Here is a 16,525-nt window from a genome sequence, read left to right as displayed (position 1 = left end):
AATGAGTATATTAAATTAGACATACAGCAGATAAAATTATTTTTTTTTTAATTCTGATGAATCTCTGGCAAGCTTTCTAAGACTGGACTTTTCACTTAAAATTCAAGTGGCATCAGGGAGGGGGTTTTCTACAGGTTTTGGTATGCTTTTTTTTTGCAAGAGTACTAACTTAACCACGAAAAGTGGATGTCCTGAAACACTCCCCTATTTATGGAGAAGGGATTGTAAAGTATAAACTTCTTTTTGTTTTTGCCAAGATGCAGATTTTAGACTATGATTCAGTGAGGACATATACCCTTTAAAACTGCAACTATTAATACAAGTGAGTAACACCTTCCCTTGACCTTAGCCAGCCCTAGAGTCAGAAATTAACCCCACAGAAGAAAGGAATCAAATGTGGAAGGCTTCAATTTCACCTTAAAAACAGAAAGGTGTGAATGTAAACAAGCATATTTAAAAGAAAACAGTAATAAACAAAATCTGTATTTCACAGTTCTAATTGCCTGTAAGTTTTCTGAAAGGCTCTCTTGGCCATAGCTAAAAATAGGCATGGATAAAAGAAATTAAGTTCCAGTGTCTAAGTATTACTACAGACTTTGACAGCCAATTAATATGAAAAATTGAAATAACAAAAGTGGCTCATTTAAGAAAATCCGAGCAGTTTACCAGTAAAATATACATTAAGCTTTAAATCCAAATATAATTATTTTATGCATTTTAGCTCTGCTTACTCTAAAATAAGGTTTTCAATATCTTGGTTAGCAATCTAGTAGCCAAATTAAGAATTACTGAACCAAAATGTTTGAAATTAACATACCTTTATATATTACACAAGGTGCTTGTGGTGATGTCAGTAAGATCTGTGTGAGCTGCACCTAAACATTCTGGTTGCCACTGTGGCAGAACACCTATTACATTTTCCAGTATTTCACTACTATGTAGTTGCACATTTCTTTAAAATCATCACCTTCTTAAAAGCTGTCTTTCTTTCAATGGAATCATTAGTTACATTAAATATGGAGCATCAAGTACTGCCTTGCTGGGTACTATCCCACTGTGATGTAAAATACTACAATATCAGCCCACTTAAGAACTTTTTTCCTTGCAGGTTTTGGAAGCTTTCCATAGGTTCTCAGAGTTTATAGTGCCTGAACATTCATTCAGATTAGTTCTTAATCCATAAGTCCCCCTCTTGATAAAACCTACTGACTCTTTCATGTTCTCACTCCAGTCCAAGACATAAAGCCAGAGACTCTGTGAGCAGTATAACAGCAACCTGAGCAGCTCTAAATCTTATTTCATGCAACCAAGTCAGTGAACTAGTCTTGTAAATTTTGAAATCTTGTATGATTTCAAATTAGAAATAAATGTATGAAAAATGAATAGGTCCTTTGAAGGTCTGTAGGCAACAGAGATTACAGAAGCTTAATCTTGAACTGAAGAAGTTCAGACAAAACAAACAGCAGAAAGCACATTCTTTTTAAGTGCTTGGTATGAGACACAAGAAAAACTGACAACATGTAAACTGTCTCTGGAAAACTTTCTTACCTGGGTGCTGGACACACAGGTGTGTATTACAAGAACTTCCAAAGAAAGGTAAGAGCTCAAAATTATGGTGTAAAAATAAACCACTCTGCCAACCTTGTAACTTTTGGCAAACACGTACTAACAATCAGAGATCTAAGCTCACAGTGCTTTTGCTGCCACCACCACTTCTCAACCACCTGTCACATCTCCCTGCCAAAACTGAGCTGGAGAAGAGGTCACAGATTTCCCTGAAACTAGTCCCCACATATAGGCTTCTCTTGGTAACTAACAGAGCTATGATTTTTCAGTTAAGCACATAATTTTTTTTTCTTCCACACTTCAGGTCAAATTTTAACAAATTATCAACTTCAGTTGCATGCACGAGTATTTGCTCCAGCTGAACTACATAAATTTGTTTAACCTTAGAAAATGATGATGCATTTTAGGCTATGACACCATTTAGCAGCAGCAGGGTTGCTTGGGTAGTCCTAGTATCCTGCTTATGACCCTCCCTCAAAACCATACTAGCCCACAAAACTGCATAACTGCACTACCAATGAGACTGAAAACGTAGCAAGGGGACAGGAGCCAGCTACAATCAAGATCAGTGGCACTGCTGCAAAAAACCAAAAGAAATAATCTGTATAATCATACCTTGATCTCACATGATGAACTACAGCAGGCACAGCTGCAGGTGTCTAGCGCAGAAACCTCACAAAATACATTTCATTTGTTATCTTCTAGAAAAACACAGACTGTAAAAAGCAACCTCAAAAGCTGCTGACTAATGATGGATCATCTCAGAAGAGTTCTGAGAACATTAGAGCTTTAAAGTGATAGATGGGAGGAAGGGGTATTTTAAAAGTTGCCTTGGTCAGGTGAGGCTCCAGCACTGGATCTCAAGATCACCTTGGAAACCCCATCTCTAGACCTGAGTCACACTACTGCATTTTGCTGAGCAGGTGAACAAACAAGCCAAGGTTCAAAGATCCTTATTTTTTCTAAAAAACTGTGCATCGTAGTGTATAGTTACACAGCTTAAAAAATCAAAAAATTAACTTTGGTTAATTGGTAAAGTAAAATAAAATGGTCATCTCGTAGAAGGATGCAATGAAAGATGCTACTCCAAGTGCTTCAGCAAATCCTTCTATTTCAACGTGCAAGAGAAGTACTTTTTGACTCAACTGATTTCAGTGGTATTCTGTAGTCTTCTTAGAAACCGATTCAGCATGGAATAAAGAGAGGAAAGCCAAGAAAAGAGTGCTGTATAATCTCCTGCCTTATCAGCCAGATTTCATTCACCTGATAAGAATTAAAATGCAAAAATACTTGTAGTAACTTCTCTAGGCACTGAGAACTAATACAAAATATTTTGTCATTAACTGTTCATGGCTCAGGTTAAAAAACTCTCACAGAAACAGAATGGGATAATTACTGCCAGAAATACTACCAAAGAGTACTAAACCTGTAACCATTCCTGTCTCTAGGAAAGGAGGAGCCACCAACAGCATCCGTGACCACATCCCTTCTGTTCTGAATTACTGAGCTAGGATGCAAAAACTAGGATGCCTGTTCTACTGGTGGAAATAACACCCCAAAATTCAGATAGAGACAGAGCATAAGATTACTTGATGCCAGATGTACAGAGAACACAAGCCCTGAAGGGCACACTGACTTAGATACAGATATATTTCTAGCCACTTCAACTCTTAAAAGGGGAAATTATTGGTGTAACTTACGAATCAACGTGAAGAACACTCTGGCCACTTCTGGCACATGCTGCTGCAACAATAGATTCAGGCAAACCTGAAAGGACACATGCAATTTTTATAACTTAGTTTGCTAACGTATCTTAAATAGAAAAGAAATAATGTGAGTACTTGGCAAGAAACAGGCAATTAAAAAAAAAAAAAAAGAACATTTACAACGCGAGTCACTGAAATTTTGAATACTCTCATCCTACTAAAGTATTAACACTTTTGTGTTCATTAACATTTTGCTATGACCCTTTTGAATGCAACACTTTTTTTTAATAGTTGCATGGCACATCACTTGCCAACACAACTACCTGAGTGAAAGCTTGTCACCAGTACCTTCTCTAGACACCTTGTTATCATAAACAGAGCATTTGCCAGCACAAGACCCACAATTTAATGGGATGCTTTGTAACTGTATCCCTCCTGATACACACAGATATTACCTGAAGGCATTTTTGTGGTTTGTTGGGGTTTTTTCACTTCAAAGTTTCTGACATAACATGAAGGCTGTGTCACAATCTAAAGAAAGGCATTTTAAAATTAAGAAATTTCTGATAAATGCTGAGTGCCTGGTACACTGTCCAAGGATACAATGGAGTGTGAGGGGATAAACCTGTTGGGATGGTGAGTGTGTCCAGCAGAGTCCTGACCAGTGCTGTCTTCTCCGTATCATCTGCTGGCAAACATCTCTACCATGAACAGGTCTCAGAACTGTACTTGGGACTTATTTCCAATTGAACTAATTGGTTTGCTCCAAAAGAGTGCCAGGAGCACACTCAATATTCTGCATGCAGACCTAGATCTAAGTGAAAATAGCAAAGGTAAACTGACAGTGCAGGTGTACTTTTACTTCACATCTATGGGTAATGTTAGGGACATAATGAATCTGAGATGGTTGTCCTTCAAATGGCACCAAAAGCTGCCATTTCATGCAATTATGCTCTGTCAAATCAGTATGTTTTCTGCATATTTAGAAAAGATAAGTAGTAAAAAAGAGGCTAGTTATATTTCTCTACCAGCAACACCTGCTTGCAATGGCACATGATACCAACTGGAGGTTTAGTAAACAAATTAGGCTGTTCTCTAACTTCCACTCCCACTCACCAGATTTTTGCATGCACAGTTAGATGACTTGGATTCCTGACTAGATTCAGAAAAGAAGTATAGCTCACCACCTGTATGGTGACTGTATGGTACCAGCTTTGTTGAAATCTCTTTTAAAGTGATATACTGGCTGTTTAGGTAGGTAATCCAGTAAAGCGATTAAAAGTCTAAGAGACAGGTATTAGAAGCCACCTAAGCTACGTATTCAATGAAGGGATGAGACTAAACAAACTGAAAGGAGTATTTCACTGATCTGGTTTACAGCACCAGAAGCAGCTGTGCTAGTACAACTGAAGAGACTGAACTGGAAGTGGAGAAAGCAGGTGTGGTAAGGCACAAACTTCTTAGGTGAGCTTCACACCAAACCTCACTTTCATGAGACTTTCAGGCCTGCTTCTTCAGAGGGGACACTGCCTTCAAACATGAATAAAGGGTCAGCATGGTGCCAATCTGATGATTCATTGAAAACACATAATGCAATACATTAAAGATTGCTGGACAGCTATTTACTACTTGTAAGGTAACAGCTTTCACCTACCTAGAGTAAGAAGCTGTTAGACTCTAATGGGATATTTAGTACTCACCAACAGAAACAAACACTTCCAAATGGTTGAGCTAGCCTTTTTAATTCTAGAACCTAAAATGCACCCAGCAAGACTTAGATACACAAGAGCAGAATTTCATGGAACTCTTCAAGCCAGCAAAGGCAAACACAACCAGCAAAATAAAGAGGTTCAATCTCTTTGTCATTCCCTTTGGCCATTCCTGACCTCCTTCCACACAAAGTGGAAGCTCAGTTTTTGGCAGACCAGTTCCATGGTGGTGTTGATAGTCCAAAAGTACAAAAGTTTGTATCAATAGGAAGGAGGTTTAAGACTGGCATGACAAATTTTCTGGGAAAAGAGCTACAACTTCCCTGACAATTTTCTGGTTTTAACACTATTTTTGATGGCTTAAAAAAAGAAAATCCCTTTCTGAATTGATACAACAGCAAAGTTTTCCACTGGTGGTTTCCACAGCAAGTGAAGACTTACCATGTAATTAATCTCTAGGGCTAGAAAGAGGGATGAACAATTGCATCAGTTCCTGGGACATTCGTTTCACAGCCTAGAAAAGCTCATAGTCTTTAGAGTTGAATTTTTGGAATTAAGAACTGAAAACCCAGACCATTCTGAACAAAGAGACAAGAGGAAAACATAACTGTAGCACAGGCTTCAGGACTGTCACAATATCCTGGATGCACACAGTTTTATTATGTGAAAGCAACTCCACATCCAGCTGTCCTCTGAAAGTGCTTATATATACATGTCATGTCTCTCCATCTATAAACTATCTGGAATGGAATCTACAACAACTATTTTGTTTGTAGTTCCTGAAAAAGGTTTTCTTTCCCTTATTTGGGCACAGAGAATATTACTCTGGAAATGGATTTGAGAAACTTGTTTCTCCTTCCTTATTGATAAAAGCCACTGAGAAAGTGTTGTAAAACATCACCAGTGCTGCCTGGCTGATCAGGACTGGAGTTATAGCTACTAGGGCATAACTGATTGCTTGAGGCTTGATCCAATTGATACTGTGTTGGAGGTCTGTTCTTCCATTAACCTTGGATGAAATTGTTCCCTGAATTAGCTTCCTCGCTCTTGAAAGCTGGCATCAATTTTCTTCACCAATCCTTTGCTTCCAAGATACTATGGCCCCCCGAGTACCCACTGGTAACAGAATGAGAAAGTGTAAGAAAGGCAAAGCCCACGCAGTTCAGCTTTTGGAGAAGCTCTGAGAACAACTCGATGGAGTAAGACACCATTTGTTCTTCCGTGACAAAACCTTGGTAAACTAAAGACATAAGACTGTGCCTTGGCACCAGTTTCTGAGTTCTCTTCTCCAACAGAAATAAAACCACATAGAAAATAGGTAGCTTTGTTAATGCAAGTTACTGCTCCATGTCATCCGGACTGCATGGCAGCTACTTTACAAAAGCCTTTGCCAAGAAAGAAGGCTCTGGTAACCAGACTATTATAATAGTTAGAGACAGTCCATCTTTATTCAAGCAAAAAAATAACTACCTTGGAAAAGCTTCCTTAGAGAAACGGTAGAGATTTATTTAATGATAGCACATGAAGTTGAACTATCTGCTACAGGAAGGTCCCACAGTTGTTCAAAATAGGTCCCCTTCAGATTGCTCAGTACCAAAGAAATACATTCTTTTAAAAATTGTTCCTATTTGGAAACAGTTTCCTATTCTGAGGTTTGATTTGTCAAAAACTCTAAGCTGGATAACATTCAGATATTGTAATACATTCAGACCCTAGCTACAGGGCAGAGCAGACTCCAAAACTTGCTCACAGTATGGTTTGAAGATAATGATTTACTACAGAATTGAAGTGATTGCAGGGGAAAGGCTCTATCCCCAATATTGATTCTGAAGTTTCATTTATGCCTAATGAGTAAACAAAGCTGGGTACCTGCAAACTGTTTTTCTTATGAAGATCTATTCTAATATTTCCTGCCTCCTGGGGAAAAGTCAGCTTCTGTTTCGCCAGCTTAAGGGATGAAGGATTTAGCAGTACAACCTGTCTCACCCACGATGTTTAATGTTTCTGAACAGGCAGCTGAGGTATGATTTGGATCCAGTAACTTGGATCAAACAAACAGCAAGATCTAAATTATAATCTATGTTCCCTTTTAGATTCTAAAAAAACAAAAAGCAAGTTCTAAGATTGTACTGCTATCAAAATCAGTAATCAAATTACTGAATGATCAAGAGATTTGCCCTCTGGTATAATGCACTGGAAACTGCTGCAAGAGACTCCACAACTACCTCAGAAACAGCTGTAGCACCTGAATGAAGGAACCCAGCAAGCAGGCAGCATAACCACAAGGTCTGTGACAATCTCATGATGAAGGGTAGAGTCCCCTTTGGACAGCACTGGTTAGCACTGCCAGCTGTCTACACATGATCTCTATCACAGCCTTCTTGGATACATAAGGGGCAGATTAATCTCAATAAATCTTATAGATGTGGCTGCTGCAGGCTGACCTTGAAATCTACATCTGGTTGTTTCCAGCAACCTCTGACCAACATAGAAAGTGAATTTCTGGACCTTCCCTATTGGGCAAAATCAGCCATAGCTTCATTTTCATGAATAACGTGTTTTACAAGTAAATAAGCAAGATTTAGAGGAATTAGCTACACATTACATACACTTATGAAGATACTAATTCTACTTTTAGTTTCAACACAGCAAAATTAAAATTAGATATAACTGCTAAGCTAGAAAGCTCTTTTCTTCAGCTTTATAAGCCAGCTGATTTTAAAAGCTTTACAAAATAATTAAAAGTTATAATTCACCTCTGTGTAATCACAAATTAATTTCAGGCTTATACATTGTGTCCCTTCAAATTAACAGCTATACAAAATTCTATAGCAATTCACTGCCTCTTCGAGTGACTTTAAATGGATACATTCACTGCCCCAAGCAATTTATAAACTAAACAGTTTCATCTGTGTAAAACCATCTTAGTTCCTGAGTTGTTCACTGTAAACTATTTCCCAGTCATCCAGCTGATAAGCTTTTTTCCACAATTACCCAAGCTTCATCTTGAAAAGGTTTAAATGTTTAATTTGCTTTACTGTATCTACTAAATAAATCACAAGTGGCTTTTTCATAACAGAAATTGCTGAAAGGAACTATATTTGAAATGCTGGAACATAGACCATTTCAAAACAATCTTCTGGAGTCAGACAGTTGACCAAGTGCAATAAATTTTGTTTGCATCCAAACTTTAAAGAAGAGAAGAGCAGCTGATTCTGGAGAGGTTCACAACACAATCTTCATGGTATGTTTTCCATTTATGTAGAACTTCAAAGGCATTTTATAATTCATTTGCAAATGAAGTGCTTATGTTATATAATATTTTCAGTAAAAGCTAGCTAATAAAAATTGATAATAGGTTTGAGTATTTTTATTATATGCTTATATTGCAGAATAGTATCAGAAAATATGTCTGCATTACAGAACATGGTAGTGGTATAGAAATGACACCCACTACAACAAGTAAGAAATCACAACTGGTCAAGAAAGGAGCCACAAGTTTCTTATCTGTGCACCATCAAAGGAACATGGCAATGAAAAACACGGAGTCTCACAGCTGGTACAAACAGACATTACTTAGAAAATGAACACAAGCAGATATCTTTTTATCCAAATAAAAATTTTACTTGTTACTAAAAGTCATGGTCACACCAAGCAGTGTTTTCTGAAGAGGAAAAAGAAAAACTGCAAGAGAAAGCACTTTCTGAATTTGCCTGCAAGTCATAACAGCCCAGGAGAATGAACGTACCTAAGAGCTAGGTAACAGTATGAATGCACCACAGCTTTAGCTTATGACACACATCTAGGAATTGTATCACTGGATGTGATACACTGCAGGTTGTCCTTGTGTGGCAAAGTTCTGCTGTACCTCAGCACTTCACCCATGCAATGTCTAAGACACTCAATCAAGGTAATAGATTAAAAAAATACTACCCAGATCCCTTTTTGAACTACAGGGGAAAGCAGATTACTTCAATCTGAGGAATTCTGTTAACTGGAAAGAAAGAGCTGGTTTACTTTTCACTTTGAGAGGGCTATCTTTCAGTAGAAGGGTAATTTTAAAAGAAATATCAAATCTTTGTACTTTTGTAGAAACAAGTGTTATATAGATAAGTATATCCCCTTAAATCACATCTCTTATGGAAGATGACAGGTAAAATCTAGAAGATTCTTTGTGTCTTAAAGATAAAAATAAAATGGTATTGAATAAGGAGGGTTTGTAAGTAGTCTTCTCTAGCCCCTACTACTGCTGTATAAGTCTAATCTTTTCTTTACCACCAATAGCAGCAGATAAAGAAAAGCACATATATTAAAAGATCTGTATAGTAAAACACATTAAGTTTTATTTTTCCCAAGCCTTCTAATACTTTCACTTCCTTGTCTGCCTCCCTGCAGAAAGATAGCTCACTCTCCTTCCTCCTTACAAATTTTTCAACAAGTCATAAAATTGAGGTTTTAAAAGCTTCTTTTCCTACACGAGTAATTCCATAAAGTTATCTGTGTATCAACAGAGGATCTTAAAGAATGCTTTGGGTGGCTCTAGAGCAACCTCAGTGCACCAGTGACTTAAAGAGAGATGAGTTCTTCCAGTGGATTGCATGACCAGCTTTATGACCATTTTCCAAGCAGTGCAGTGACATTTTTCTACTGGGGATAGACAAACGTGGCTTTTTGATTACTCCTAATTCCCATCAGCATTTCAAACTACCTTGCTCAGACTTCTGCTAAAGGAGTTTTTCACCTTGATAAGCAGACAATCTGCTCTATTTTTTTCACAGTAGGATCACAGGAATACTACTGTCTCTTATTTTGTAAGATCAGCAATATATACTGGAAAACCTGAGGAATACTAACAGGCTGCAAAGGACAACAAAAGGTTCACAAAATAATGAGCTTCCTTACAAGAGCAGTGAGGGACATTTCACAGTATCTGGGAAAGAATCCCATCTGAGGTATCAGTGGGAGTCCAACCCTCCAAGAAAGCTGTCAGAGCAAAAATTCAGAATAGAAGGCATACCAGAAAAAACCCCTCAGCTTAAAAAAAAAGTCTGTAAGATGACTGTATGTTTACAGTCAGTATGTTTACAGTCCGTATGTTCACATTTGGAGAACACCAAAACAAACAAACAAATATATATATGGAGGGTAGGGGGTGTGTGTGAGGAGAAAACTGTGAATCACAGAATTGTCAGAGTTGGAAGGGACCTCTAGAGATCATCCAGTCCAACCCCCCACTAAAGCAGGATCACCTGGAGCACATTACTCAGGACTGCATCCAGGTGGGTTTGGAATGTGTCCAGAGGAGACTCCACAGCCTCCCTGGACAGCCTGTCCCAGGGCTCTGTCATCCTCATAGTAAAGAAGTTTCTCCTCATGCTTAACTGGAATTGCCCACGCTCCACCTTGTGGCCCTTGTCCTGTCACTGGGAACTACTGAACAGAGTCTGGCTCCACCCTCCCTGCATCCCTCAGACACTTACAGGCATTAATAAGGTCTCCCCTCAGCCTGCTCTTCTCCAGGCTAAAGAGTCCCAGCTCTCTCAGCCTTTCCTCATCAGGGAGATGCTCCAAGCCCCCAATCATCTTTGTTGCCCTCCCCTGGACTCTCTCCAGCAGTTTCCTGTTTCTCTTGAGCTGGGGAGCCCAGAACTGGTCCCAGTTCTCCAGATGTGGCCTCACCAGGGCAGAGCAGAGGGGGAGGATGACCTCTCTCCACCTTCTGGCCACACTTCCTTTTGCACCCCAGGATTCCATTGGCCCTGTTGGTGACAAGGGCACATTGCTGGCTCATGGATCATTTACTATCTACCAGGACTCTCAGATCCTTCTCCTGGGAATTGCTTTCCAGCAGGTCCACTCCTAACCTCTACGAGTGCATGCGACTCAGTGTGCATTTTGACATACACGTGGACAGGTAATGACTTACAAACAAGAATAATATGGGTCTATTTCCTCCTTCCAGACATCAACATTGTAAGGCAGTGCCACAGTATTAGCCCAGAATTACCACTGACATAAAAAAATACCCAGCTTCAGCTGGTTTTCCATCTTGCTTTTCTTGTAAAACTCTAAATAGCTGCTTATGTAAACTGAAGATTGTATTATTATATAAGATAATGTAACCAAAATATCAGCCCAGAAGGTGTATTAGAAAACATTTTAAGCACATCCTAAAACTACCTTGCAACAATAGAAGTATTAGGAATTATTCATTTCTCAATTTTTTAAAAAAATCGATCTTCAGTGTTAACTTCACAATTCACAACTATAACATTTAGGTTCGTTTTTCATGGTACATTTTAAAAATTGTATTAGTATCTGGAAGTGATTTTTCCTAACACTGTACTTACATAAGATAAACATAAAGTACTTATACCACTCCCAGCATATCGAACAATAAATAATACATTCTCCTGACAGGACTTTGATGACCTGGCAAAGCCCGAGTGCTTTCAGCCAAAATCATATGAAACCATAAATCACTCTTTATTTTATAGAATATTTCAAAATGGATTCCTGCTTTCTACCTTGAAAGTCATTTCATGTGTTATTTATAACCACTGAAAACCAGAATGGAAAGAAAATTGCATAGAACTAGAAAATTTACTGTGACTGCTTTTATAAAGAATAACTCCTTTTTGGAAAAAAATTAGAATTACTAGCAGACAAAATTGTGAATACAACCACCTTTTAAAGAGCCATATCCTTTATTTTAGAACCTACCAGCAGTTAATACAAGCCTTCTGGAGTGTCAGGACAAGTTTAAGAAGTTAAGACTGAACGTAATCCAATCAACTGAAGAAATTCAAACATAAGGATGATCCCACATCCTTATCCACACCACGTACAAACATGCACAACCATGTTGCAGATTTTTGCACTTCCAGTGGTTGCTGCCATAAATTCATCATTGCTGCATGTTTTGCCTGCAAATTTTCCTATTTGACAACTGCCTAAAGACAAAACTTCTGCCCTTAGCTCCTCAGAGTGTCACTTTCAAACAGATGGCTGTTTTTGAGGCAAATACTTGTCAAGTAACTGACCATGTTTCCTCTCACTATAAATGTGCTACTGTTTTAATGCCTGCACTAATGTAAAAGTTGACCCCACAAAAGCTTATCAAGAATGAACTCATTTAAATAAAGATGACTAATGCCCACCTTGAATTCCTCCAGGAAGCACTTACATCAGCCCCCTAAACCTAGATCCCACAGGCTTTTAGGCAAATAAAAATCACTGAATATCACTTTTCCCACGACTGTAGTGAAACTGTTGCTGCTGAACCCACCAGGCCCAGTATTTTCCTACTACACATCCATTCTCCTCTAAACTTGCCCGTGCAAGAAAGTGTTCAATCTGGGTTAAGGAAAAGTAGTATCTTCAATAAGATAATTTACTTTTCTCACAGAAATATTGATGAAGTAATTGAACTGAAGCATTAAATGGTCTAAAATTCAGTGTGAAGTTCCATTGTCATTAAGCTTACTACAGGGAAACAGTTTAATGACCCTGAAATAAAAACAAATTCAAATCTAACGTTGCCACTCAATCTAATTACTGAAATTAACAAATGTGCAGATTATAAAACCAGAAAAAGCAGAAAATAATGCAATTACTGCTATGAAGTTAAAAAGACTATTAACACAAACACTGTAATTATGGCAGTATGACAATTAAATATCCACAGGTATGCTCAGCACCACTTGTACCATTAAAAAGCCAAGTTGAAGACAAGACTAAGATATTCCCTCAGGAGTCAATTCCCAGAACAGTAAGATCAACGTTTTATTTTTAATAATCTGCCACACTAGAGTCCTTTAACACAGATTTTAAAAGCAGTCAGTCAACAGCCTCAGTCACCCTTATGTATGTTCTTAGTAAAATGGAATGCAAAGAAAAAATAACACCCAAAAAGCAAAATTTGGAAACTCCTGGAATGAGTTATAGCAGTACTGTCTCAAGGTGGGCAAAAATGCCTTCTTTAATACAAAATCCACCACCACCAAATATGGCAATATTTCATAGGAAGAATTTAGCTCATCAAAGCTCTAGCATCACAAGCTCACAGCCAAGCAGGGAAGACCGTATTTGCTGGGTGTTGGATGACCAGCTCTCACTGGCACAGACAGTTCAGCCAAAGTGCCTCTGCTGGTGAGCTGCCACTTTTGGGTGAATTCTTCTCACAGCCTGCCTAGATGTGCACAAGCTCTTCAGCCTGGAACATCTTACTATCAACCATGGCTCCTCTGCAGTGAGCAGCCTGGTGGGACTCAACACACACACCCAGCAAGCCCAGTGCATCCCTGTCCCTGAGAGCTGACAGGCAGGGGGGGAGACAGGTGGTGGGAGGGGACAGGCCAGGGGTGGGGGGACAACAGTTCTCCTGCCTGCAGATGGTGCCTGCCAGACCCCTTGGCCTAGGGGCTGCCCCAGCAAGCTGGGTCACACTCCTTTAGGAAAGCTCCAGAAGAAAGATTTGGCAGCAGGTTTTTATTCTTCCAGTGGAATCATGAAAAGATGAAGTGTTATTTATGTAAGTACTAGTCAGCTCTTTTAAAGAGGTTAACACTTTCACTAGTACTGGAATAGCTCCCTTAGTAGCTTGAATAGCTAAACACCCTAATATTAGTATTACAGAATTCCAGACTGGTTTGGGTTGGAAGGGACCTTAAAGATCATCCAGTCCCACCCCTGCATGGGCAGGGACACCTCCCACCAGCCCAGGTTGCTCCAAGCCCCATCCAACCTGCACTTGAACACTTTCAGGGATGAGGTTTCCACAGTTTCTCTGGGCAACCTGTTCCAGTGTCTCACCACCCTTGCACCAAAGAATTTCTTCCTAGTATCTACAGAATCACAGAATCATCCTGGTTGAAAAAGGCCTTTAATTCTTCAAGCCCAGCAAAATTCATTTTATAAACCTCTGAGTTTCTTTTAATTTTCCATAGCACTGCATCATCTATATAAAGTCTCTTTTTCTCATGGCAATAAAGAACCTATTATCCCCAAAAATCACAGAAGTTATGCAGTGTTTACTATTTCACCCTTTTAGTTGGGTACTTTAGCCTTTCATTGTTTACCAGGCTTCTCATACACTCAAATCATTCACAATCCTAAACACATTTGATAATGTCAGATTCATTACTAGGGCTTCTAATCTATACAACAGAGTTAAGCACACAGAAGGGATCTCTTAATGTGCAGAAGAACCTTAATTTGGTATTTTTAATAGTTACGGTCAACAACAGGGACATGTTTTTGTAATCTCTCACAAACTCCAGAACTAAATCACAAGTCCTTGGAGCAATTATACGTTCACTGTAAAAGGGACTGCTTTTTTCTGGTAAGCACTGAAAACAGCAGTTGCACTAAGAAATTCACTTTTTCTATTCCAAGTTGCTAGAAAATAAGTTTTAAATCTGAAGCAATACAATTTGACAGATAAGTGAACTCCAAAACCACAGTTCCTGATTTCACATGGAAAACTACAGCATTCAGAAGTGTCTTCCCCTTCATGCTCTAACCAACATCCTGAGCTGACCATGGGAATTCTTCATAAATTAAAAGAAAATGTGAGTGTAAACTTGGGAGCTACAAAGAGTAATGTATTTTGACCATTTTGAGACTGGAGCTCAGTCCTGAATTCAAGGTGGGGGGCTTATCAAGACGACTTGGAGCCAGGACACTGTCACTGGATTCTACAAAAGAGAATCTATTTCAATATTTAAATGCTAGTATGATACACAAACAGCAATTACCTTACTTCTGAAAGAATATTTTTGAATTTTTCTTGTAGTTACAGTGTCGTGGCATGGTTCAGGGAGACATTCAAGACCTCCATCAGTATTCACCCGACCAGCAAACAGCTCGATCTTGTATGGGATACAGGAAGAGCAGGCAGTTCCAGAAAGTTTAGAGTTAAGTATGTGCAATTATTCTACCTTATCCTTGCTCATACACTGAGAAATACACTTCAGTAAGGAGGATTTTTAAAAAGTTTTGGGTGCTTTGTGAGCAGACACAGAGATGAGAGAAAACTCGGGAGAGATCAAAGTTCTGGTGCTGTGTGCACAGCTGAAAAAAGGGATTGCCCGCATATGCCATATACACTGCAACCAGCCCAAGTTTAGCTCTTCAGAGCTATCTGCAGTGCACACAAGTGAGCTCGAGGAAGGTGTTTCAGACAGAAGGGCTGCTAAGGGAGGCAGAGCCGGCCAGGCCTTTCCTCAGGCCCGAAGCAGCACCCGAGCTCAGGGGAGCAGAACCGGCTGCCGGAGCCCAGGGACGGGCTCCACGGACATCCCCCTCGCAGCTAAAGCCCCGAAACACACATCTACCTCCGCGCCACCTCCACGAAGCCAACCTCGACAGCCTCAGCAGCCACCCGAGCGCGGCCCGCGAGGCCCCGGGCGCTGCCGCAGCGCGGCCCGCGCAGCCACCCCCGCCAACCCCCCCCCCCCCGGCCCGCCCTCTCCAGACGCCGGCCCCTCCGGAGCACCGGCAGCTCGCCAGCGGCCGCCCGGCCCCTCGGGCCCCGCCGCAGCGGCCGCCCCGGCGCGTCCTACCGGTGCCGATCACCAGCACGTCGAAGGCGGCGGGCAGGTTGTCCGCCATCTTGGGAGGGCCCGGTCAGCTGAGCGCCTGCCGGAAATGGCGGCGCCGGGGCGCGCGGGGGCTGCTGGGAGATGTAGTCCTGCCCGCGCCCTCGGGGGGCAGCGGGGTCCGTCCCGCGGGCGGTCGGAGCCCTCTGCAGAGCCCTGCTGGCGGGCGGCCGGGACGCTCCGCCCTGCTTCCGTGCCGGCCGGCTCCTCGCAGGACACCCGCCTGCCCGACAGCCGCTGTGCCCGCGGCCCACCGGCTCCCGAGCGCCGGGCCGCCCCTCAGGCCCGGCCCCGCGGCCTGGCGCAGCCCCCGCGCTCTCAGTCTCCTCAGAGTGCGCCCCACGCGCAGCCCCTCGCTACGAGAAGGACACTGAGGTGCTGGGGCGCGTCCAGAGGTGAGCAACCAGGCTGGGGAAGGGCCTGAAGAACGAGGCCTGCAAGGAGAGGCTGAGGGAACTGGCATTGCTCTTCTCCCAAGCAAACCGTGACGCGACCGGAGGAAAGGGCCTGAAGGTGCAGCAGGGGAGGTTTAGATTAGATATTAGGAAGAAATGGTTTCCCAAAGGGTGGTCAGGCACTGGCGTGGGCTGCCCAGGGAGGCCGTGGAGTCGCCGTAGCTGGAGGTGATGCAGAAATGGGTAGATGTGGCACTTCAGGACCTGCTCTCGTGGTCATGGGGTTCTTTGTGAGTTGGCAGCTGGACTTGGCAATTTAGAGGTCTTTTCCAGCCATGACAATTCTGTGTGCCTAGGTTCTTATCCATCTCGTGTTCAGCGGGTCCGGAGAACGGGCTCTTACCTTGGATACAGGAATATCATGGGAAATGGCAGCGAATGTATCCAGGCTCCTAGCATCAGTTGCACAACTTTTAAAATACAATAATAAGGTTGTACTCCACCTGCTTACTCCACATGCAAAATACTTAAATGCAATGCTTCAGTGT

At 41.1% G+C, this 16,525-nt stretch overlaps 1 protein-coding gene across 1 annotated transcript in view; it reads right to left on the bottom strand.

Annotated features, from left to right (window-relative positions):
- The window catches only part of CHM (CHM Rab escort protein), a 65,604-nt gene extending 49,971 nt beyond the window's left edge, over positions 1-15,633 (bottom strand). The window contains exons 1-2 of the mRNA XM_051630072.1: positions 15,547-15,633; positions 3,267-3,333 (exon numbers count right to left, since the gene is read on the bottom strand). Coding sequence (XP_051486032.1) covers positions 3,267-3,333; positions 15,547-15,595 — 116 coding nt within the window. The 5' untranslated portion in view covers positions 15,596-15,633. The remainder of the gene's footprint in view (positions 1-3,266; positions 3,334-15,546) is intronic.
- Positions 15,634-16,525: the final 892 nt, after the last annotated feature.

The sequence above is a fragment of the Apus apus genome, chromosome 12 (assembly GCF_020740795.1).
Source record: "Apus apus isolate bApuApu2 chromosome 12, bApuApu2.pri.cur, whole genome shotgun sequence".
Lineage (NCBI taxonomy): Eukaryota > Metazoa > Chordata > Aves > Apodiformes > Apodidae > Apus > Apus apus.
Note: the sequence above shows the minus strand (reverse complement) of the source record. Positions and strands in the feature narration are given on the sequence as shown.